Below are 21506 nucleotides of genomic sequence, written 5' to 3'. Positions count from 1 at the left end.
GCGGGCTGGGGGGCGCAGACACGTCGGGCGAGGTGAGGACTTTATTATCCTGACACCAGACCTCGGGACAGCGGTGAAAACACCCCAATTAGCGCTAATTAGGGCCAGATCTGCGTGTCCAGCCTGCTCCGGGAAAGGGCCATCCCCAAAAGGTGAATTTGCAGGGATTGGGGAGAGCGGAGGGCACCGGGAACGCCCCAAAGCTGAGGGGGGAGAACGGGCGCAGGTGTTGGGCGGTCCTGGGGCTGCACCCCGGGGTCCTTGGGGGTCCCGCCAGCCTGGGATACCCCAGGATCCATGGCCAGGAGGCGAGGGGAGTCACTGCTGCTCCTCATCCTCAGAAATGCTGGATCCCGTGCTGCCCGCGGTGCTTGGGGCAGAATCCCAACCCCCGAGGCACAACCTTGGCCTGAGCTCAGCCCCTCGGGACTTCCAGGGGGTGCGTGGAAGCCGAGCATGAGAAACAGCCTCGGTTTTCTGTTTAAATCCCAAAAAAGCGCTGGGCCAGCTGCTCTGGTCTCCCTGGAAAGGCTGGCACGGGCAGCAGGGACTGCTGGAATGTGCTGAATGGAGCTGAGATTCCCCAGAGATCGGGAAAAAGAAACCATGAGAGGAGAAATTCAGCCGCATCTCCTGCCACACTCCAAGGAGGATTATTCTCTGTTGGTTTCCATGTGATGTTTTTGCTGTGTTTTAGGGTCAAAACTGAAGCGACTGGAGCGGGCCATGGACCATGGAAGAGTGTGATTCCTGCTGGAGACAGATTCCTGGATATTCAGCCCGGAGAAGGGAGATGTAACAGTCTAAAGCAGACGAACAGAAAGAAGTGGACAGTCCTGGGTGCCTGCTGACAGTTTCCTGCTCCGCTGGGAATCGCTGCTGTGCAGGAGGACGTGCCTGCTTGGGCCAAGAAAGAGAAACAACAGGTTATCCAAAAAAGCGAAACAGCATCGAAAAATAACAGGTATCCAAAAAAACCTAAAAATCCGAAAAACAAGAGGGTATTTTAAAAAATAAAAATAATACCAAAAAAAATAGCGGGTTATCCAAAACCAGCAGGTTCTCCACAGCTGTCCTGGAGGAAAGGGGAAAGGAAAAGGAAAAGGAGCCCTGATTTCCTGCCGCCTGTCCCCCAGCCTTGCCCACTCCAGAACCAGGAGTGCCCTCCTAGCGCCTGTCTGGGGCTGCAGTCTGCCTCTCTCACTGACTGCCCGCCCTGGGCTCCCAGGGCCGGGACACAGATCCGGAACCGGCGGGTTTTACCCCGAACCGGCGGGTTTTACCCCGAACCGGCGGGTTTTGCCCGGAACCGGCGGGTTTTGCCCCAAACCGGCGGGTTTTACCCCGAACCGGCGGGTTTTACCCCAAACCAGCGGGTTTTACCCCAAAATCCGGCTGTGACCGCCAGGGGGCGCCAAACGCCTCCCAAAGGGGCTCCCCAAGCCCCGCCCCCAGCCGGAACAAGCTCCGCCCCACGCTCGGATACGCCCACAACCCCGCTCCTTGGCAAGCCCCGCCCCATAGAGAGATGCTCCGCCCAAATATGCAAATCTATTCAGTCTCCGCCCCCTCGCTGCCGCTCTCGCCCCCTCCCCGCTCTCGCGAGAGCCGCGGGCGGAAGCGGCCGAGCCGGCGCTGAGGGCCCGCCCGCCATGGAGGCCCCGCGGGCGCTGCCGCTGCTCTCCGTGCTGCTCCTGCTGCTCCTGGGGCTCTGCGCCGCCGGTACGCCGCGCCAGGACACTGCCGCGGGGGCGGGAGAGGGCACCGAAGCCCTGGGGCCGGGGGGGGTGGTCAGGCACCGCGCTAGGTTTGGAGGCTTCCTCTGCCCTTGGGGTTCCGCCGTGTTCGGTCACCGGGGTTCCCCCTCCGCCCTTGGCAACCCCTGATCTCCGCTTCCCCGAGGTTCACCGGGGGTTTCCCCTCCGCCCTTGGCAGCCCCCGCTCCCCCGAGGTTCCCGTCCCCCTCTGGGCTCCCCGGGTCCCGCCGCCCCTCTCGGGGTCTCCCCCCGTTCCCCCGGTGCCCACTGACCGGGCTCCCCGTGTTTGGCGCTGCAGACAACCCGCAGACGGACACCAGCAGATCTTCCACGGGAGCCGGAGCAGGTGACAACGGGGAGCACACCAACACAGCTCTAGAGAACGGAGACGGGCAGAAAAACAACGGGAACTCCAACAATGGCGGCGCCCAAACAGACACGAACAGCGGGAGCAACACGGCTGAAAACACGGCAAACAAACAGCAGGAAAACAAGCCAGCTGTAAATGGCAGCGACGACGAGAAGAAGAAGGAGAAAGACGAATCACAGAAAGGCAGCAGCTCAGAGGCTGCTCAGCAGGGCCAAGGTGAAAATGGCAATGATGGAACCAGCAATGGAGGAGGTGGGGGACAAGGAGGTGAAAGCCAGAACAGCAACAATGGTAACACAGGCAAGGCAGGCAGTGATGGCCAGGACAATGCAGGGACCGGCAGTGTTGGCCAGGGCAGTGATGGCCAGAGCGGTAAAGAGTCCAGCACTGGAAACACGGGCAACCAAAGCAGTGGCACTGGTGGCCAGGGCAATACAGGGACCAGCACTGACGGTGAAAGTGGCAGCCAGAACAACAAAAATAACCAGCAGAACAGTGTCAACGAGAACAACCAGGCTGGCAACCAGGCAGGGGGCACTGAGCAGGAGGACAGCAAGGATGGCAAGAGCAAGAACAGCAATGACGAGGGCAGCAATGGCAAGGACAGTGAGAACACAAATGGCAACACCAACCAGGACAGCACCAACCAGGACGGACAGCACAACCAGGACAACAACAACAAGGACAACAGCAACAAGGACAACAACAACAACGGCAAGGGCACTGATGGCAAGGACAGCAAGAATACAAATGGCAGCTCCAACCAGAAGAGCAACACGCAGGACAACACCAACCAGGAGCAGGACAACACCCAGGATGGCACCAACCAGGACAGCAGTGACAAGAACAAGGCTGCCAACGAGGCCACCAGCCAAGGAGGGCAGCCAGCCCAGACTGAGAGCCAGGGCAGTGCTGCTGGCGAGCAGCCCCACGGCCAGGACAGTGCTCAGAACTCCCAGGAGGAGCAGAGCCCCGTGTCTCACTCGGCTGCCCCCGCTGGGGACGGTGACAGCTCCTTGGAGAATGAAGAGAGCGCCGTGGAGGACGTGGCCAAGGCTGAGGAGGGCAGTGACGCCTCCCTGGAGCAGGACAGGGACAGGAGCGTTCCCTCCCTGCCCAGGCCCCGCTCGGAGAGCAGCCACTTCTTTGCCTACCTGGTGACCACAGCTGTCATTGTGGCAGCCCTGTACGTGGCCTACCACAACAAACGCAAGGTGAGCGCCCTGCTGGACCTGCCAGCCCTTTCCCCTCCTCCTGACTGGTTCCACACCAGCACCTCCCAGTCTGGCCCACGTTCCTGTGGTCCTATAGCAGCGGGAGGGTTCCTGTGACCAGGAATGGGCTGGATGTGGTGGGAACTGGGTGTTCTCAGCTGTGCTGCTGGTTTCCAGCTGAGAGGTGAAACCACAAAGGGGTGTGGAACCCTCCATCTTATCTCTGACAGTTTCCTCCTGACGGTTTTCTGTAGCAGCATCACAAGGTTGGGGTTGTTTTTCCTCACATAAAGCTGGTTTTGAGGGAGGACCAAAAAAAAGAAAATTCTTCCTGTTTTCTGCTTATTGTGCAAACCTCATGGTCCATCTCAGGAATGGTTGAGTACTGGCATTTACGTGTTTCAAGTGCTTGGTCACAGGAAAAGGGTTGTGGGAGCAGGAAAATGAGAATCCAGAGGTGAGCCTGGGTTGGAAGCTGCTGTTCCACTCACCCTGTCTCCATTTTTCTCTCTCCAAAGATCATTGCTTTTGCTCTGGAAGGAAAAAGATCCAAAACTGGTCGGCGGCCCAAATCTGGTGATTATCAGAGACTGGATCAGAAGGTGAGAGCCAGCCCAAAGTGGGGGTTGGCATGCCTGGTGTGTGTTGGAAATACAAAATATTGGCCCTTTGCATTGGAACGGGTCCCAAAGCCCCAGCTGAGGCAGTTTGGGAAGCACAGTTTGGTGCAGAAACAGGGTTTTGCCAGGAAGTGGAGAAAGTGAGACTGCGGAGTGCTGGCAGAGCTGCCCCAGGGCACAGATGGGAGCTGGGCTGTGCTGGATGTCACTGATCCAATGACTTGTCAGAGAGGATTTTAGAGGGAGAAGGGTAGGATTTGTGGAGAAATCCCTTTGTTCTCTCCCTTGAAACCTTGTTCCACCTCTTGCCCTTCAGATGCGCCTGTAATTATCTTCTGCCATAGGAAGAGGAAAGTTAGGAAAGCAAAGGCAGGAGCTTGTGCTTGCTTTGGAAGTTTCTCAGCCCACTCGAGCCTGGACAGAGCAGCAGAGTAATTCTGAGCTTTCAGGCAGCCCCAACCTTTCCTTTTGCCTTTCCAGATCTAATTCCTGCTCAGAGGATGGCGGGGACGCAGTGCTGCCACAGCTGGATTCCAGTCCACGGGAAGGAGGGGACACGCTTTTTGTTTTGCACCTGCACCTTGATAAAACCTCTCACTTCCCTGAATTGCTCCTTTCCCAGCTGCCTTGCTTTCCCCCTGGGTGTCTGGCTGCTGGAAAAGCCAGACCCAGGATTTGTGTCCCAATGCAATGGAATTTGCCATCTGCTGGACTGAGCCCTCCTTTTGGGGGGAATTAAGGATCTGCTGCACAATGAGCCATGGGACTGTCCCTTGCCTGGGAACGAAGCTGCCTTGGTCTCCTCCTGCCCCTCCTTCTCCACCTGTTGGGTTTGGACGCTCAGGTTGGGACACCTGAGTTCTCTTGTTTGGCATTGACCCAGCACAGACTCAGATTTGGGTTTTCTCTCCCTGATCAGTCTCACACCCAGCTTCCCTTTTTCACACCCACCCCTGGCCACGCTGAAGCAGTTTTTGTAGCTCAAACCCTTCGTGCTCCGTGCAGGTCTCTTCCCTCCCAGTGCTCCCAGTTCAGCTGTGTGCACTGGGGGTGTTGCTGGTGGAGGAGGGGGTCAGGCTGGGCAATGCATGCCTTGTTGGCTCAGGGATTCAGATGGGAGGATTGTTTCCTGCCCTTGTCAGGTGTAGGAAGGAGGGAATGTAAATCCCTGAGGGGTTTGGGATGAGGGAGCCTCCCAGTCCCTCCAAGGCTGGACTGGTGCTGGTCAGCCCAAGGGTTGGTGCCCCACTTACACCTGTGAGGTTTTCATTCCTGCAGCTCTACTCCCCAGAGGTTTCTCCAAGCTGGGATGTTTCTGGAGAGGGCACAAAGTACCTGCTTGGCTCCTGCTTTGGATTTTTCCAGACAAAAAAAGGGTTTGAGGAGCCCAGAGCTCCTCACGTGGGCACCCAGCTGCACCACATCGGGTGCCAGGTGTGTGCCAGTCCTGCACTGACTGCATGGAAAGAGCCCCAGGATGGTTAAATTCCCTCCTGGGGGGCTTTGTTTGCCCTTGCCAGGCTTGGGAACAATCAGCTCCTCGCCCTGTGGTCACCCTGGACAAGGGCAGAGCCATTTCCTGGTCATTGTGAACCCTGCAGCTCTAGTTTGATTTCCTAATGGTTCATCCCAAGAGGGGAGAGAGACCCTGGCCTTCTCCAAACCCTAAAATCATCCTTTGCCTCTCTGCTGGCTCTTGGCAAGCATCAGAGTCCCTCTTGGCTTTGAGGAGTTCTCAGGATTTCCCTAGGAAACATCTAGGATGCTGAAAGGACTTCCAGGAGTTGTTTGGAGAGCAGGAGCGTGGAGGAAGGGAAACAGGGCTGGGAATGCAGCTCTGGGGAAAAAGGGTGGGAACCTCCTGCTGCAGAGCCCCTGGGGGATCAGCCGGGCTGGGGCTGCTGCAGGGCAGGGCTGGGCAGGGGGACACCTCTGCCTTTTTGGGCACAGCAGGGACACAAACCCTGCTGCAGTGGCTGGGATTCCGTGTGCTGCTCTGGCCAGGGTTTTTGGAGTGAGTGTGCTTTTAGGAGTGTGAGTGCTCTACGCTGGCTTTGTCCTGCTTTGTGTTTGTTTTTTTTTTATTGAATAATAATTTAGAAAGGCTTTCTATTTTTTCACCATCTACTTGCTTTCCTGTCCTGGGAGCTGTTTCAAACCCTCTCTTGCTCCAGGCTGTGGGAATCCCACCCTGCTGCCAGCAGGGCAGGGAATATTTTGGACCTGGAGCACCAATCCCAGGCTGAGCCAAGCATTCCTTAGGGTGATGAGGACACACCTCAGGGTCTGGGGACAGGCAGGGCTCACAGCAGGCTCAAGTGTGGGGTTTTCCCCCAAAATCTCCACACCAGCACTTCCCAGGGCTGCTGTGTTCTGCCCGCAGCCTGGGCTGCCCCAGACCCCTGGGGTTGCTCCCAGTTTGTTGAGTTTTATGGTGTTTGTGCAACGTGTCCCAGAGGGATCAAGGTGCACAGAACCTTCTCCCTTTGGACGCACGTGTTTTCCGTGGATGCTGTCTGTTGGTACAGAGGGGTTTTTTGCCAAATATTCTTACTTTTTAGGCTTGAACCAGCACATGATTTGTTTTCTGCAGTGCAATGCACCTTGCTTGGAAGGATCAGAATTTTTTACAGTTCTTTGTACTGTTTTTTTTAATTTTCTGTGTGGTGAAATCAGTAAATGGATTAAAAAAGACACAAAAGGTTGACTTTTCACTTCTCTCTTGGTTTTGTTTTTTTGTCGCGTTCTTTGCATGGTTTTCATTGACACCTGGCACCAAAGGCGCAGGGTGGCTCCTCTTTATGCAAAACCAGTTTGATTTTGATAAAACCCTGTTTTTGTGGAGCTGTCTGTGCTCAGAGCTCCGTGTGCAGCCGGAAGGAGCCCAGACAGGCCCGGGCCAGAGCGGATTTGAAGTTTCCAGTCTGCTTTCCAGGGCCCAGTATCAGCCCAGCTCCACTGGGTGCTCTCAGGTCAGGGCCCAAGAGGAGATTAAACTGCTCTGGACACAGCTTAGTCCTGAGCTCTCCTCTGGGATTTCTTCTTTGTCCTGCAGAGAGCCCCGGAGGGCAATGCCAGCGAGTCCCAGCTGGTTGGAGCAGCAGCTGGGAGACTGGAGAGGTGTGGAACGGGGAGCAGAAGGTTTTCTCCAGGAGTGGAAGAAAGTCCCTCCTTTCCCCCGCCTCCTTTCCCTCCCAGGAGGAAATCCCGCCTTCCCCTCTCCTCCAGTCCCAGCTGGGAACAGGGAGAGCCGCTGGTTTTCCTGGGAATGCGCTACTGACAGCTTGCAGCAGGAAAAAATGGTGAAAATGGGGGATCAAAGGAAGAATCCATGGGGATGTGGGGTTGGGAGAGGCCTTACAGACCCCCAGTTCCCAGCCTTGCTGCCAGGGGATCAGAGCTCTGCTCTGCTCTGTATCCTCAAGGTGATTTCCCAGAAAACCCCACTGCACTGTGCTCCCAGAGCTCATGAGCCCCCTGCCTGCTCCCACCCGGATCTCAGGGCTGGAAAGGCCCCAGAATGCTTTGGCAGGCAGGGCAGGTCCTGTCCCTGGTGCAGGAAGCGCTGGGGGCGTCCCAGGGCTGGGGACTGCCTGTGGGGTTGTGTGGGGGTGGCTGCCCCCGAGACAAAGTCCATGAGTGGAGGTAATGTCAAATAAAATCAGAAATGCTTTGCCAGCTGGGCTGGGCCCTGCTTATCGGGGCAGGATTGAGACGTTGTGATAGAGGCAGTTCAGCAGGGAGGCCCTGAGGGTGGAGGAGCTTTCATGCATGAGAAACTGGGTGAAAGTGGGCACGGGGCTGGGGCGTTGCCCTTCAGCCCTCCTGCTGCTCTGCAGAGTGCAGCTCTTCCCCAGCTGGGGGCTGGGCTCTGCTGACAGGGAGCAGGATCAGAGGAAACGGCCTCAGGCTGTCCCAGGCTGGATTTTGGGAAGATTCCTCCATGGAAACAGCAGTTCAGGCCTGAGCAGGGGGGAGACCCCATCCCCGGGGGGATTTGGCAGCTGTGTGGATGTGGCACCTGGGGACATGGAGCACTGGTGGCCTTGGCAGTTGGACTTGGTGTTCTCAGGGCTTTCCCAGCCCAGAGGATTCCAGGGTTCTGTGAAATGCTGCTGCAGCCACTCCCTGAGCTCTGCTCTGCCCCCCTAGCCTGCGAACCCCATTAACCTCCCCGGGTTTGTTTGATCTCATCTTCCTCTCCCAAAAGCTTTGAGTGCTGCACGGCCTCCTGGGCAAACAGCTGAACCTGGGCTGAGCTCACAGCAGGTATTTTCCTTACGGGCAGGGCACCAGCCAAGCAAACACATCAACTTGGCATGACAAATTCCATGGCCTGGGACCGTTTGTGTGGGTTAAAAAAACACCAAAGTGATGGGGATGGAGCTCTTTGGGGTGAGAAAAGCAGGAGGAGAGGCAGGTTTGGGTCTTCTTGGGGCTGCTGGGTGCAGGTTGGGTGTCACTGCACTGTCCTGGGCCTAAATCAGGTGTTTCTGCTCTCCAAAGGGTCCCTGGGAAGAGGACCTGGCTCTTCTGCCAGGGGTCCAGGGGCAGCCACAGCTGCTCTGGCACCCTGTGCCAGGGCCTGCCCACCCTCACATGGACAATTCCCAATTCCCAAGATCCCATCCAGCCCTGCCTCTGGCACTGGGAGCCATTCCCTGGGTCCTGTCTCTCCAGGCCTTGTCCCCAGTCCCTCTGCAGCTCTCCTGGAGCCCCTTCAGGCCCTGAAGGGGCTCTGAGCTCTCCCTGGAGCCTTCTCCAGGTGAGCACGGCCATTTTTCCCATCCTGGCTCCATGGCCTGCTCTGGACTCGCTCCAGAAGCCCCGCGTCCCTCAGGTGTTGGAGCAGAGCAGGGGAAGCTCTGCAGGTGGGGTCTGGGCTGGAGGTGCCCAGAGCAGCCTCCCCAGTTCCCTGCTGCGCCCCTGGGCTCCTCAGGGGCTGGCTCTGGGTGATCTCTCCTGGCAGAGCTCACCTTCTCTGCAAATCCCATCCCATCACTGAATTATCTCTCTGCTCAGTGATCTAATCCTCTTTGCCAGATCAGCCATCAAGCCTCTTTCCAGGGCCCCTTTCCAGCACGGTCACACTATTCCCTGCTCCGCCACACTGCTCAGCAGCTGGCTCTGGGCTCTGTTTTTCCATGCTTCCATGTTTCTCCATGCTCCATCAGCACGTTCCATTCTGCTTCCCCTTCCCCTTCTCCCTCACCACCCCCAGCCCCACTGACCCATCATGAGGCACAAATCCCAGGGTCATGATCACTATTTTATTACTTCCAGTCTCACGTGCCTCCCTTCCCATCTGGAGCGGGCTTTCATCGTGTTCCCAAGCTTTTTTACCAGCAGACAGAAGGGCTTTGTTGCTGCTAAAGGAGCATGAGCTTGTGTCTTGGGGCAGCGGGGGGAAAGCAGCACCCAAACACTGGGAATTCTGGGGGGCTGGGGTCCTGCTGCTCCCAGGAATGACTCTGGAAGCACTGGACAGCCTGCAGGCTCTCAGGCAGCCCTGGGGCTGCAGGGGCAGGTGGGCTTTGGCTGGGGGCTTTGGCTGGGGTCAGTGATCCCGATGGGATGAAGCAGCCACAGGAGATGCTGGTCTCCTGTTTTGGGGTTATCTTGACTTCTCTCCTGCCACAACAGCTCCTGGGGACTCCCTCCATGGCCAGGGACCAGCACTGGACATGATGGTGGAGGGGGATGCATTTTTTTAGGGGGTGAGGTCCAGCACAATCTGTCTGGGAATGGGAACGGCGTCGCCCTGGATGAAATCCCTCAGCTTGGCACAGAGATGGGTCTGCTACAGGTGCGTGGCAGGCTGCGGGGGAGGTGGGGTGCTGTGCTGGGGCCCTGCTGGGGGGATGGCAGCCTTTAGTCTCCCTTCTTGGGGTCGGTGGCCTGCAAGCGCAATTTCAGCCACGCCACGTCCGCGTACAGGTTGCGCTTGAGGATGGTGCTGGCGCAGATGATGGCTCCTTGCAGGGCCCCCATGAAACCCCCCAGGCACAAATCCTGCCCTGGAAGGAGGGAGCAGCAGTTGAGGTCCCCCTGTGAGCAGCCCTCAGTCCCCACTCTGTCCCAGCCAGCCATCAGTGGTGTTTGGGCATCACCTTCCAGCTGCCCCCGCACCATCCCTGGGGTCTGACCCACACCTCCCTTCCCTTGTGTGCAGCAGGAAATGCCCAGCGTGCCCTGGCCAGGGAGGCAGCCTCCCAGAGCTGGGGGAGCACAGCCTTCCCTGCTCCCTGGCACCACGGAATTCTGCTTTTCCAGCCGTTATCCCATTGCCCCACAGCGGCTCTTCCCGTTATTCCATTTCAGGATTGCAGGTTTTCCCCGCCCCATCCCACTCCCCCGGAGCTGTCCTGCTCTGGGGACGCTGGTGGCCCTGTCACCTGTCAGGTAGAGGTTGGGCACGGCCGTGTCTGCCCGCAGGGTGGCAATGGCCTCGGCCTGCAGGCGGGGGATGCCATGGTCAGCGCCGTAGAACTCGCCGTGGGGACTGGCAAGGTAGTGCTGGTTGGTGAGGGGAGAGCCACCCGAGAGGTACTCGATCTGTGGGGGACAGGGACAGGGTGGTCATCCTGGGATGGTCAGCCAGGTCTGCCCAGGTTGGATGGGGATTGGAGCAACCTGGTCTGGTGGAAGGTGTCTGTTCATGATGGGGTGGAACTGGATGAGCTTTACGGTCTTTTCCAACCCAAATTATTCCATGACTCCACGGTCATTGGGTAGGTAGAGGGGAGGACCCCTGAGCCCCGTGTTCCCTCACCCGGCCCTCGATGCGAGGGTACAGCTTGTAGACAGTCTGCATGATGGCATCCACAAAAGTCTTCTTCAGGTCCTCATAGTCATCCCCCCTCTTGTGGACCTGCTTGTCCTTCCACTCCTCGAACCACTCGTACCTGGCGAAGGTGACGATGGCCAGCGTGGATTTACCTGCAGGAGGACAAGGCTGGGGTGCTCGTCCCTCTGCCCACCTCATCCCACCCTGTCACTGCCCCAAACCCAGGGGATGCCCCCAGATCTTTGGGGTTCCCTGTCCTTCATCCAGGTGCATTCCATGAGCCCTGCCCAGCTTTGGCCATGGATGGCTGAGTGGAAACTCCTTGTTTGGGATCACCAAGCCCCATCAGGAGTTTTGAATCCCCCCACAAGCATTTGTGGCTGGGTGTCAGCCTCACCTGGGTGCCTCATTTCCCAGGTGGGGTCCTTGGCTGATGGCGAGGTGACAAAGAGCAGAGGGATGTTGTTGGCAGCTTCTTCTCTGGAGGAAGCCAGGTAGCGCTGCATGCTGCACGAGAGGGAAGGGCTGAGCTGGGGCTCGGGGCACAGCTCCCCCTGAACTGGCCAAACCCCTGAGTCACTGCCCAGGAATCCATCTCCTCACGCTCAACCAAGCACATTCAAGGCGAAGCCAAACCTACATTCCATCCAGGTCGTTCCCTGGGAACATGAAGTAGTTGATGGGCTCCAGCCCCAGCTCCTCCCTTGAGCCGCTGAGGCCGACGAAGACGGTGAAGCCCCCCTCCCCAGGGGCCAGCATGTGGAGCTGGGACTGGATCTCTGCAGCGGGCAGGGAAAAAGGGCAGTTAGGGGAGGAAATCAGGCTCTTCTAAGATTCCTGGATACAAAGAAGTGGTTTCTCCAATCCTGGTGCTTTCCCACCAAACCCTGACCCTTCCCACCCACACAAACCATTCCCTTTCAACCCGACTGTGCCCCTTCCCAAGCACCTCTGTTCCCATTCCCCCCATCCTTGCCCCTTCCAGAAGATCTTCTAGGACATTCCACCAACTCCCAGGAATTTTAGGCCCCTGCACTGTGTATTTCAGGGACTCCTTGCACCAAACCAGGACTTCCCCAGCCACAGCCAGTTTGGGCCGGTTACTTTGGGCTGAATGAAACCCGCGTGAAGAAAGGAGCGGGCCAGGCAGGGGTTTGAGGGCTGTGGCACAGGAGCGCCGGGGGGTTTGCAGCGTTAATTGGTAAATCGGCTTTCCCGCGGGGCTCGGGGCGGGATTAACGCCGTAACCCCGGCGGAGCCCAGCGCTGACGCCGCACCCGGCAGAGCCCGCGCCTCCGCCGGCAGCAGCCGCTCGTAGGTGTTGAAGATCCCGGCGTCCGAAATGACCACGGGAGCCAAGATATCCACCGAGTCCTGGCCTTTCCTGACGCTCACACCTGGCAGGGGGAATGCAGAGGGGGGACAATGAGGTGCTGGTGAAAGGAGCCGCGCTTTGGGAGCAGCCCCGTGGCCGGAGCTCACCGCAGGCTCTGCCCTGGGCGTCCAGCAGGATCCTCTGCACCGGCGCCTTCCCGAAGACGTTTCCTCCGGCCCTGCGGATCACGGGGATGGTGTGGAAGGCGATTTCCCCCGCCCCGCCCTTGGGGTACCAGGCGCCGTGCAGGAAATGGTTCACCAGGATGCTGTGCATGGAGAAGCTGGCCTTGGAGGGGAGCACACCTGGGAAAAGGGGTGGGTGTGGGCAAATCATGGGCTTGGAGCTTATCCTAAGTGTTTTAAGATGAGGACCACTTTGTACATCCCCTTGTACAGGAATGATGTCAGCCCTGAGGAAGATGAAGAACACAGAGGGAAGGAGATGCAGATGAGCAATGGGGACGTGTCACCTGCCAGTGACTTGGGGACAAGGATGCTGGCAAAGCATCCACAGAACATTCATGCAAACCTTCCAAAAAAGGGGTTCTCACCCTTTTTTCTGTTTCTAAAGCGTTTAACACCACCCCAGGGCCTCCTGTCACGTACCATAGGTGGGGAAGATGTAGCTGAGGACAGCGCGGAGCTCGGGGTTGGGGGTGAGACCATCCACCACCTCCTTGAGGCTGCGTGAGGCCAGCTGGGAGAAGGAGCAGAGCCGTGGCAGCAGCCTGGAGCAGGTCAGGAGCCTGGCCAGGAACCTCGGGAGCAGCTTCAGGATCCCCAGCAGCACAACCCCACGGCCAGCGCTCTGCAGGGACAGTCAGGGGCTCAGACACGCCCCACAGGTGCTCCAAAGCAGTTTTTCCCCTTAAATTCACTGCTGGGCAGCCTGGTGAGCTGTGGGCAAGGGCAGTACTGGCTCCCTCAAAATCTTCCCTCAAAAATCTCCTTCAAGAGAAGCTTACGCAAAAAAGCTTCCCCATCGAAGCTCCTCCAGAGAGTTCCTCCCAAAAAACTTCCCCAAAAAATGGTTCTTGAGAAAAACGTCCTTAAAGACCTCTGCCCCAACTCCTTAAAGAACTTCTTTAAAGAAATCTCCCGCAAAACATCCGTGATGCTGCATTTTTGAGGCCGATAGGGGAGATTTTGCCCGATTTTGCTGACTGGTGTGTTTCCCAACGCTTTTGGGGTGATGCCATCGTTCCCTGGGGGTGCCAGGGGGGCTCCCCTCGTTGTGTGACCCCCAGATCCAGGCTCCCCTGGTGTTACCCCACCTTCACCAGCCGCTGGAACTCGTCGATGGCCGCCGCCTCCCCGGGGAACTGTTCCTTCAGCCTCCAGAAATATTCCCTCTCCCCAGAATGGATGTGGAAGGTCTTGCCAGAGCCCTGGGGGTCCCCCAGAACCACGGCATCGTAGGTGGCCGGCAGTGGGGCCCACTCCAGCTGCCCATCTGTCAGCTGGTCCACCAGGAACCTCATCAGGGAGCCCTCCTGCATCTGCCCCACGTAGTGGATCCCTAAAGCAGACATTTTTTTTCCTTTATTTTCCTCTTTTTTCCCGTATCTTTGCCTTCTTTTTTCTTTCATTTTCCCACCCCAGGACACACCAAACCCACCATCCCCACCCCACCAGCTCCCTGTGGAAGGGAAAGGGAAAATCTGGGATACACCTGCCTTGCAGCTGGGGTGAATGGCACTGACCAGTGGTTTTAGCTGGCAATTCTGAGGTTTTTTTTACACTTTGCTATCCATCTCTGCTGTAAATAATCAATCCTGGAGATTCAAGGGCACGCAGAGCTGGACTTTGTCTCAGCACAAGAAGTTTTCCAGCAAGAAATGTCCTGAGGTGACATCCCCATGCTGGGAACCACACAGGGGCCTTGGTATCCTGCACCCAGAGGGTTTGGAGGTGAAAAGCAGGAGAATGGTTTGTGTAACAGGAGGGAACTCCCACACAGGGGCTGGCTGTGGAGAATTTGGGCGTTTGGTATCCTGCACCCAGCGGGTTTTGGGGTGAAAAGCAGGAGAATGGTTTGTGTAACAGGAGGCGTGTGCAGGCGAGCTCCCACACAGCTGTGGGGAATTTTGGGCGTTTGGTATTTGGGGATTTTGGGGTGAAAAGCAGCAAAATGGTTTGTGTAACAGGAGGTGTGTGCAGGGGAGCTCCCGCCCTGAGGGTCTCCCCCGCCCCTCCCCGGGCTCCGGGGGGATTTGGGGCCCCCGAACTCGGTACCGGTGTCGAACTCGAAGCCCTTCTCGGTGAAGGTGTGGCAGCAGCCGCCCAGCTTGCCGTGCTGCTCCAGCACCAGCACCCGCCAGCCCGCCTTGGCCAGCAGCGCCGCGGCCGCCAGCCCGCCGATGCCGCTGCCCACCACGATGGCATCGAGCTGCGCCGGCACCTTCTCTGCCGAGAACGCTGCGGGACACGGGGGCGTCAGCGGGGGGATCCCCGCGGCACCGGGGAGCCCGGAACCGCCGGGAGAGGGGGGGACACTGGGGGGACAATGCCACCCTGGGGGGCCCGTGACACTCGGGCGGTGCCACCCCGGGGGGATGTCGCTCCGGGGCCGCTGCCAGCCCGCGGAGGTGGTGCTGTCCCGGGGATGATCCATCCCGGGCTGGCGATGCCACCCCGGGTCTAACCCCGCCGGGGGGGTCCCGTACCTGTCTTGACGACGGTCCTGCGCACCGCCTTGTCGGTGACGAGCGGGCCGGGCGGGCGGCGGCTGTCGGTGGCGAAGGGGTTGCGGCTGCCCGAGCCCCGCAGGAGCACGAGGGAGAGGAGGACGAGGAGGAGGAGGAGAAGGGGGGCGAGGAAGAGCAGGGCCTGCAGCCACATGGTGCTGCGGCAGCCGCGCTGTGCCGGGAGCCGGGAACAGCGGGCACGGGGGTGGCTCCGGCACGGGGCGGGGGGACCGCGGGGAGGAGCGGGGGCGGGCACTGCGAGCTGGGACCGGGAAGTGGCATTGGGCACCGGGAGGTGGTCCTGGGCACTGGGAGCTGGGACTGGGAAGGGGCATTGAGTACCAGGAGCTGATCCTGGGCACCGGGAGCTGATCCTGGGCACTGGGAATTGGGACTGGGCACCGGGAGCTGGGACTGGGAAGGGGCATTGAGTACCAGGAGCTGATCCTGGGCACTGGGAATTGAGACTGGGCACGGGGAGCTGGTCCTGGGAAGTGAGAGCTGACACTGGGCACCAGGAGCTGGCACTGGGAATGGCACTGGTGTCGCCAGGTCTGGTCGCCCCACTGCAGGCTCCGGGAGCCCCGAGTACCCTTCCGGGCACCGGCCCCGTTCCACCTCCGCCGCTCGGGCCCCCCGCCCCACCCACTTTCGCCCCGCCCACCGGGCCCCGCCCCGCCCCGCGTGCCTCCGTTTCCGCGTCGCGCGGTGCCCGCCGGGAATTGTAGTCCGGCGTGCGCTCCCTAGCGGGCGGAGGTGCGGACTACAGCTCCCGGGGTACAGCGCGGCCGCGCCTGCGCAGTGCGGCGGCCTCGGGCTGGGGGAGCTGAAGGCTTTTGAGGGGTCAGAGGGGCTGGAGCGGGAACGGGTTTGGAACGGGTCTGGAACGGGCTCCTGAGGGGCTGGAACGGGTCTGGAAGGGGTCCTGAGGGGCTGGAGTGGGCTCCTGAGGGGCTCAAACGGGCGCCCGAGGGGCTGGGGGCGCCGAGGGCAGCAGGAGGGTCCTGAGGGGGTGTCAGTCGCTGGGACGCCCCCGTTCCCACCAGCCGGTGCCCTTCTCTCCCGCAGGCCATGAGCGGCGCAGCGGGCTCGGAGCGGCCGGAGGAGCGGCAGCGCGTTGTGCCCCCGGCAAGTCCCGTCCCGAGCGTGTCCGGCCGGAGCCCCCGCAGCCGAGACCGCGGGACCCCCCACCTCAGGGGCCGGCCCCCCTCTTCCCCCCATTGCTCCATTTCTACCGTTACAAGCACATAAAATCCTCCTGAGGGTGCAGACCCTCCCTGAAGGGGCCTGAGCCGCCGGCCCGGGGGCACGGGGGCTGTTCCCTGGGGGGAAAGCTTGGGATCGGGGGTGGGCCGGAGTTTGGGGTCTGCCGCGGGGGTGACGCTGTGTTTGTTCCCTCTGTCCCCCTCAGATTCCAGCTCTGGGGCAGGGAGGTGTCCTGCAGGAGCTGGTGCTCGCAGAGGGGCAGCCCCCAGCGCCTGGTGAGCTTTTCCTGCTTCCCGTGGATCGGTCCTGGCGTTTCCTGGTGGGAAAGTCACCTGCGAGCCCCCAGGGATCAGGCAGGGGCGGTGTCTTGGTCAAATCCGTCTGGTCCCAGATCATTCCCCTAACTCACAAAAGACAAGCCTTGTGGGGTGGCACCGGTTGGGATTTTATTTGGAAAAGAGGAAACACAGCCCCAGGGTGTACTGAGCGGGGCTGGGGGCAGCCCCCCACTCCGTGCCTGCCCCCCAGTTCTGACTCCGGCACCCCTTCCCTCGCGCAGGGATCAGCGAGGAGCAGCGCCAGGCCCAGGAGGAGTGGGAGGCTCTGGAAGAGATCCAGTCAGGTACTGGGACTAACTGGGAAGGGGGAAAGGAGCCGCGGACGGGTGAGGGCGAAGCGGGGGCGTTATTTGGGATGGAGGGGAGGGAGGGGGCGGGAGGTTCCTTTTTCCCCTTGTGCCCCACGGCTTCCTTCTCCTGGAACCGGGGTTAATTCGGGGTGAAACCAGGGCTCCGTGGAGGTCTGACCCGCTCCCTGCCTCCCTGCAGGGTTGGGGGGCACCTCGGGCGCGGCCCCCCCTCCGATTTCCTTCACTGAGGCGCTGCAGCACTTCCAGAGCGCGGAGCTCCCTTCGAGCCGGGTACGGCCGGGCTCCGGCTCCGCTCCTTACCGGGAGAGGGGCACCGGCCCCTGCCCCGCCTCGGGCCGCGTCCCTGAGCGCTCCGGGCTCTCCTCTCTCCCGCAGGGCACGGCCCGGGCCCCGGGGCGCCGCGGCATCCTGGCTGCCCTGCTGCGCTGCCTCCGCGGGCCGCCCCGGCTCCGCCCGCAGCTCCGCGGGGAGCAGGAGCTGGCGCTGGCCATGGCACAGTGTGAGTGGCCCCGGGGTGCCCTCGGTGCCCCGCTGGATCCCATCCCCGCTCCCCGCGGCACAGCCCTGGCTCCGCGGCCCTCCTGCCCCTCAGTCCGGGGGGAGTGGGGTGGGAATCACCCGCACCCTTGGCATGAGGGGGGCACACACACATGGGAACCCTACGCCTGTGGGTCCGGGGGAGTGGCCTTTTCTGGGCATCGAAGGGGTTTCTAACGTGCCAAGCTGTGCTTTTTAGGTGCTGTGAGGGTGAGGGTTTGGTTTTAGGCACTGAGGGACATTTTCTGACTTTTTCAGGGTGTTGAGGGGTGAGTTTGGGGTCTTTTGAGCGCCAAGAGGCATCTTTTGGGTGCTGAGGGGTATTTTTGAGAAACGGGGCATTTTTAGGGTTCCATGGGGCATGGGTTTGGCTGCTGAGGGTTTTACAGTGCCAAGGGGCGTTTTCAGGTAACAAGGGGGCTTTTTGGAGGATGTTTTTTCAGGCACCAAGGAGCATTTCTGGGGCCAAGGGGTGTTGTTGGGGCACTGAGGGGTTGGTCACAGCTGCCAGGGGTGTTGTGAGCAGCCAGGTGCTGGCTCCCTCCCTGCAGGTGCCCTGGATGACTCGGAGCGGGTGCACATGCGGATCCTGCAGACCATCTACCGGCAGCTGACGCGCTCCAGGCTGGGCTGCCCGCGCTACGGGGCACACTGGGAGGAGCTGGGCTTCCAGGGTAGGGCAGGGAGCACCCCTCTGCCTGGGGACATCCCCAGAATCCATCCAGACCTCCCCTGGAACCTCCCTGTTCCATCCCAGCTCCCTCGGGCACTCCTGTGCTCCAGAGCCAGCCCCACTGGCCTCCCTTGGGCATGTTTCAGCACCTCAGTGTCCTTCTTGGACCCAAAAATGATCCCAGGCTTTGATCACCCCGATCCTCCCACTCCTGTCCATAGCCCTACAAAATTCCCCGGGGCACTCTCAGTCCCTTTGGAGACTCTCCCCATAGGAGAATTAAACAAAACTGGCCCCAGTACGACATCTGGTGTGGTTGGCTGGGTCATCCCAGTACCACGTTCCTAAAAAAGCTGGTAATTCCTGGAGAGGAGTGGGAGTGGTGGGGTGGGGCAGGGGCTGGTTAATGCCCACATGAGCGAGGTGGTGGCCCCATCAGGGAAATGCCCTGCAAGCTTTTCCCAGGGAAGGGGGATCCCAGCATTGCTGGACTCTGGAAGTGCAGTGGCAGGGGGTACAGGGAATAAACACCCCACGGAGGTGGGGAGGGGGCAGGGGGTGATCCAGGCTGTCTCTCACCCTCCCAGGTGCGGATCCTGGCACTGACCTGCGTGGGACAGGAATGCTGGGGCTGATGCAGATCCTGTTCTTTGTCCTGGATTCCCGGATGCTGCCGCTGGCACGGGAGATCTTCCAGCTCTCCCAGCATGAAACCCAGGCATGACCTTCCCCTCCTCCCTGCCAGGGGGTCTCCCTTGGAATTCCCCATGCTCTGGGAAGCAGAATAACCAAAACCTTCTCTTCTGAGATTTTTGGGGTGCTGAACCACCTTGTCCTCATGAGGGGAGGAAGGTGGTGCCCAAGAGCCCCGATCCAGGCTGGGGCAGAGCTGTCTTTATGTTGGGAATGGGATTTTAGGGATTTGATACTGGCTTGGAGCAGGTTAAACAGTCTGGAGAGTTGGGCAACGGGAAAATGGGAACGAGTAGAGACATTTTAGTCTGGGTTTAAGCCTGGGTACAAGATAGGCTCAGCCTTCAGCACCCGTCCAAGCCTGGGCCTGTAGGGCTGTTAGCCCAGTGCGTGCATCCCATGGATCTGTCCCGTGGATTTGTGGATGCATGGATGCAGTGTCAAAGGGCCAGAGGGGAGGAGGGTTTTCCAGCTGAGCTTCCATAATGCTGGGATTGTGGTTGTTTTCCAGAATTTTCCCTTCTGCATCATGTCTGTGAACATCACCCGGATCGTCATCCAGGCGCTGCAGGAGGAGCGGCTCTCGCGGTGAGCGGGGTGGGTTTGGGCTCTCAAGCTGCATCCCAGGCTGTTCCCCTGCCCAGCAGGGGACTGAGCCCTCTCCTGCTGTAATAATAATCAGAGGGGACTCAGTTTCCTCATGCAGAAAAGCCAATTCTTTATTCACATAACTCATTTTATCCAGTTTTCACATACCTCTCATGTAACTCCAGTTGGCTGGTGGTTTTCTTGCTAATCAATTAATTGGTTAAAAAGTGTCTGTGTGTGTAAGACTCTCTCCATCTACAAGTGTTCACATATTTCCTTAGTGGATTCTCATGGGACAGATCAATTTTAATGGAAGTGTAGATTTCTATTTTTCTCCAAGAATAGGTGTCCATGTTAACAGACTTTTCACTCCCAACACTGTTCCGCATGGGAACTTCCAACCTATTGCTAGCTTAGCTAGACCAGCAGGGCCTAAACCCCGTTTTTAATGACTTTTACAGTAGTTTGAATTGTCAGTAATGTCTGTGCTGCCCCTGCAGGGAGTGCAACCGGCGGCAGCAGGTGATCGGGGTGCTCAACGACCTCTACGCCGCCGCCTTCCTGCGCCTCTCGCGCCTCTGGGAGCAGCAGCACGGCACCGTGGCCAACGCTGGCTTCTTCCTCAAGGGTTTGTCTTCACAGCTGCTCCTTCCCCTGCCCACTGACACGGGGGAGTCCAAACATTCCCTGTTTAATCCCCACACTGAGGTTTTTGCACTGTTTTTCCCTATCCCAGGGGTGTTTTTCCTCACATTTTCCACGCCAGGGGGATGCTCAAGGTGGGGGACATGTGGGGACATTCCCTGCTCCACAGGCAGGGAGCCATAGCTCAGCCCCTGTCCATCAATTACTTACTCCAGAGAGGAATGCTCTCAGTGGGAGCAGTGTATCCCTCAGAAATCAGGGTCCAGCTGGCGCTGCTGGGCTCCAGCTCCACCCCATCTTCCCTGCACTGCAATTTTAGGGTGCTCAGGCTGGCACTCTGCTCCCTCATCCCAAGGAAAGCACGAGCCTGCCCTTTACCAAGGGAAAATGTCAGGAGATCAGATGTATTGGACCCTTGACCCCATCCAGGTCTGCTCCCCTCAACCTTTTCCCCCTCTGGCCTTTCCAGAGCTGGAATTATCCACCAAAAAGAAGCCAAGGCAGCTGCTGAAATCCCTGGAAGCCTACCTGAGCCGTGGCCTTCGGCCTCCCTCCCCTCCCTCCTCCCAGATCCACTTCACCAGCATTTGTGACCCTGGGGTGGAGCTGGAGGGAGATTCCTGACTGCTCTGACGCGGACTGGGACCTGCACAGGGAATTGTGCTGGTGGATCAGCCCTTGGAGGGACACACACGGGTGTTCCCCTGGTTTGGGGGCGCGGGAAGGGCCAGGAGAGGTCATAGAGCCGGGATTTTGCCTGCTCCAGGTGGAATTTTCTGGAAGCAAAGGAGGAGGAGGTGGTAGAACAGGGGATTCCATGAGCCTGGCATTGGGATAGTCCCTGTCCCCACCCCAAATCTGGGGTCCCACCTGGGTCCTGACCCTCCCCAGGTGGAGCTGAAGGTGGTGCTGGGTTCCTGGGTCCCATCCCAGCCCCATCAGTGCCTGGAATGGGTAACCCCCACTTTGGGGGCTGTGTCAGACCCCCAGGGTCACTGTGGGCTGTCAGCACCCAAAAAAGTTATTAAAGGGGGAGACGAGGGATCTGGTGGGAAAAAGAGTTTTGGATTTGCCACTGGGCTCTGTGTGTGGGGGAAGGAAAGGTGAGCTGGGGTGCCCAGAGTCCACTTTGGGGTGAAAAAGGTGCTCTGGAGGAGAGAAACGAGGGTTGAGAGCTCCAAGGGTTATTCCCTCTGTGAACTCAGGGCCAGTGCTTGGGAATGTCCCCAGCCCCTAAAAATGGGGAAAAGCAGCCCCCAAAGCCCAAATCTGGAGAGAAGTGAGGGGTTTGGAGAAGTGGGAGCTGAGGGAGAGGGGAACGTTGTGGCCCCAGCTCCCCTGAGAGGGTGATGGTTCCTGGGGGCTGGGAATGCTCCTGGATGGAAAAAAAATAAAATAAATGGAGAAAAAGCACCCTGGAGTTGGGGTTTGTTGCGTTGATCTTGAATTATTGTGGAAATTGGAGGGGGAATCCCTTTCATGTGTTTTGGGGGAACAAAGATGTGGTGGGGTTCGGGACAGTTTTGCACCTGTGGGAACACATTTGGGAGTGGTAACTGAGATCTGGGATAAGGGGGGGATAGAAAAGATGAGAGAAAAGGTAAAAGGATGTTTAAAAGGAGAATAAAACCAAATAGACAAGAAAAAAGGAGGGAAAACAAAGAAATAGAAAGGACAAGGAAAAAAGGAGGAAGAAAAAGATG

At 59.1% G+C, this 21506-nt stretch overlaps 3 protein-coding genes across 3 annotated transcripts; 2 read left to right on the top strand and 1 right to left on the bottom strand.

Moving 5' to 3' along the window:
* The first annotated feature begins 1606 nt into the window (after nt 1-1606).
* On the top strand, nt 1607-6652 carry TGOLN2 (trans-golgi network protein 2). Its single transcript, XM_030964110.1, has 4 exons — nt 1607-1722; nt 2056-3341; nt 3860-3943; nt 4442-6652. Exons 1-4 carry the CDS (start codon nt 1653-1655, stop codon nt 4445-4447), a joined length of 1446 nt encoding a protein of 481 aa, XP_030819970.1. The 5' UTR covers nt 1607-1652; the 3' UTR covers nt 4448-6652.
* Nucleotides 6653-9232: 2580 nt separating this feature from the next.
* On the bottom strand, nt 9233-15034 carry RETSAT (retinol saturase). Its single transcript, XM_030964107.1, has 11 exons — nt 14792-15034; nt 14361-14543; nt 13400-13644; nt 12732-12933; nt 12231-12428; nt 12026-12145; nt 11389-11527; nt 11146-11255; nt 10734-10900; nt 10357-10516; nt 9233-9978 (listed from the first exon to the last, which is right to left on the bottom strand). Exons 1-11 carry the CDS (start codon nt 14964-14966, stop codon nt 9833-9835), a joined length of 1845 nt encoding a protein of 614 aa, XP_030819967.1. The 5' UTR covers nt 14967-15034; the 3' UTR covers nt 9233-9832.
* A 1180-nt stretch (nt 15035-16214) lies between these two features.
* Nucleotides 16215-20436, top strand: ELMOD3 (ELMO domain containing 3; the record flags this gene model as incomplete). The annotated part of the gene is given in 11 exon segments (XM_030964103.1): nt 16215-16293; nt 16578-16640; nt 16846-16937; nt 17043-17166; nt 17756-17878; nt 17962-17976; nt 17979-18054; nt 18457-18595; nt 19082-19158; nt 19659-19786; nt 20273-20436. Coding segments are annotated over 11 exon segments (1080 nt in total), but the record flags the coding sequence as incomplete, so codon positions are not given.
* Between the last annotated feature and the right edge of the window lie 1070 nt (nt 20437-21506).

Source organism: Camarhynchus parvulus, chromosome 22 (genome assembly GCF_901933205.1).
Source record: "Camarhynchus parvulus chromosome 22, STF_HiC, whole genome shotgun sequence".
Taxonomy (NCBI): domain Eukaryota; kingdom Metazoa; phylum Chordata; class Aves; order Passeriformes; family Thraupidae; genus Camarhynchus; species Camarhynchus parvulus.
Note: the sequence above shows the minus strand (reverse complement) of the source record. Positions and strands in the feature narration are given on the sequence as shown.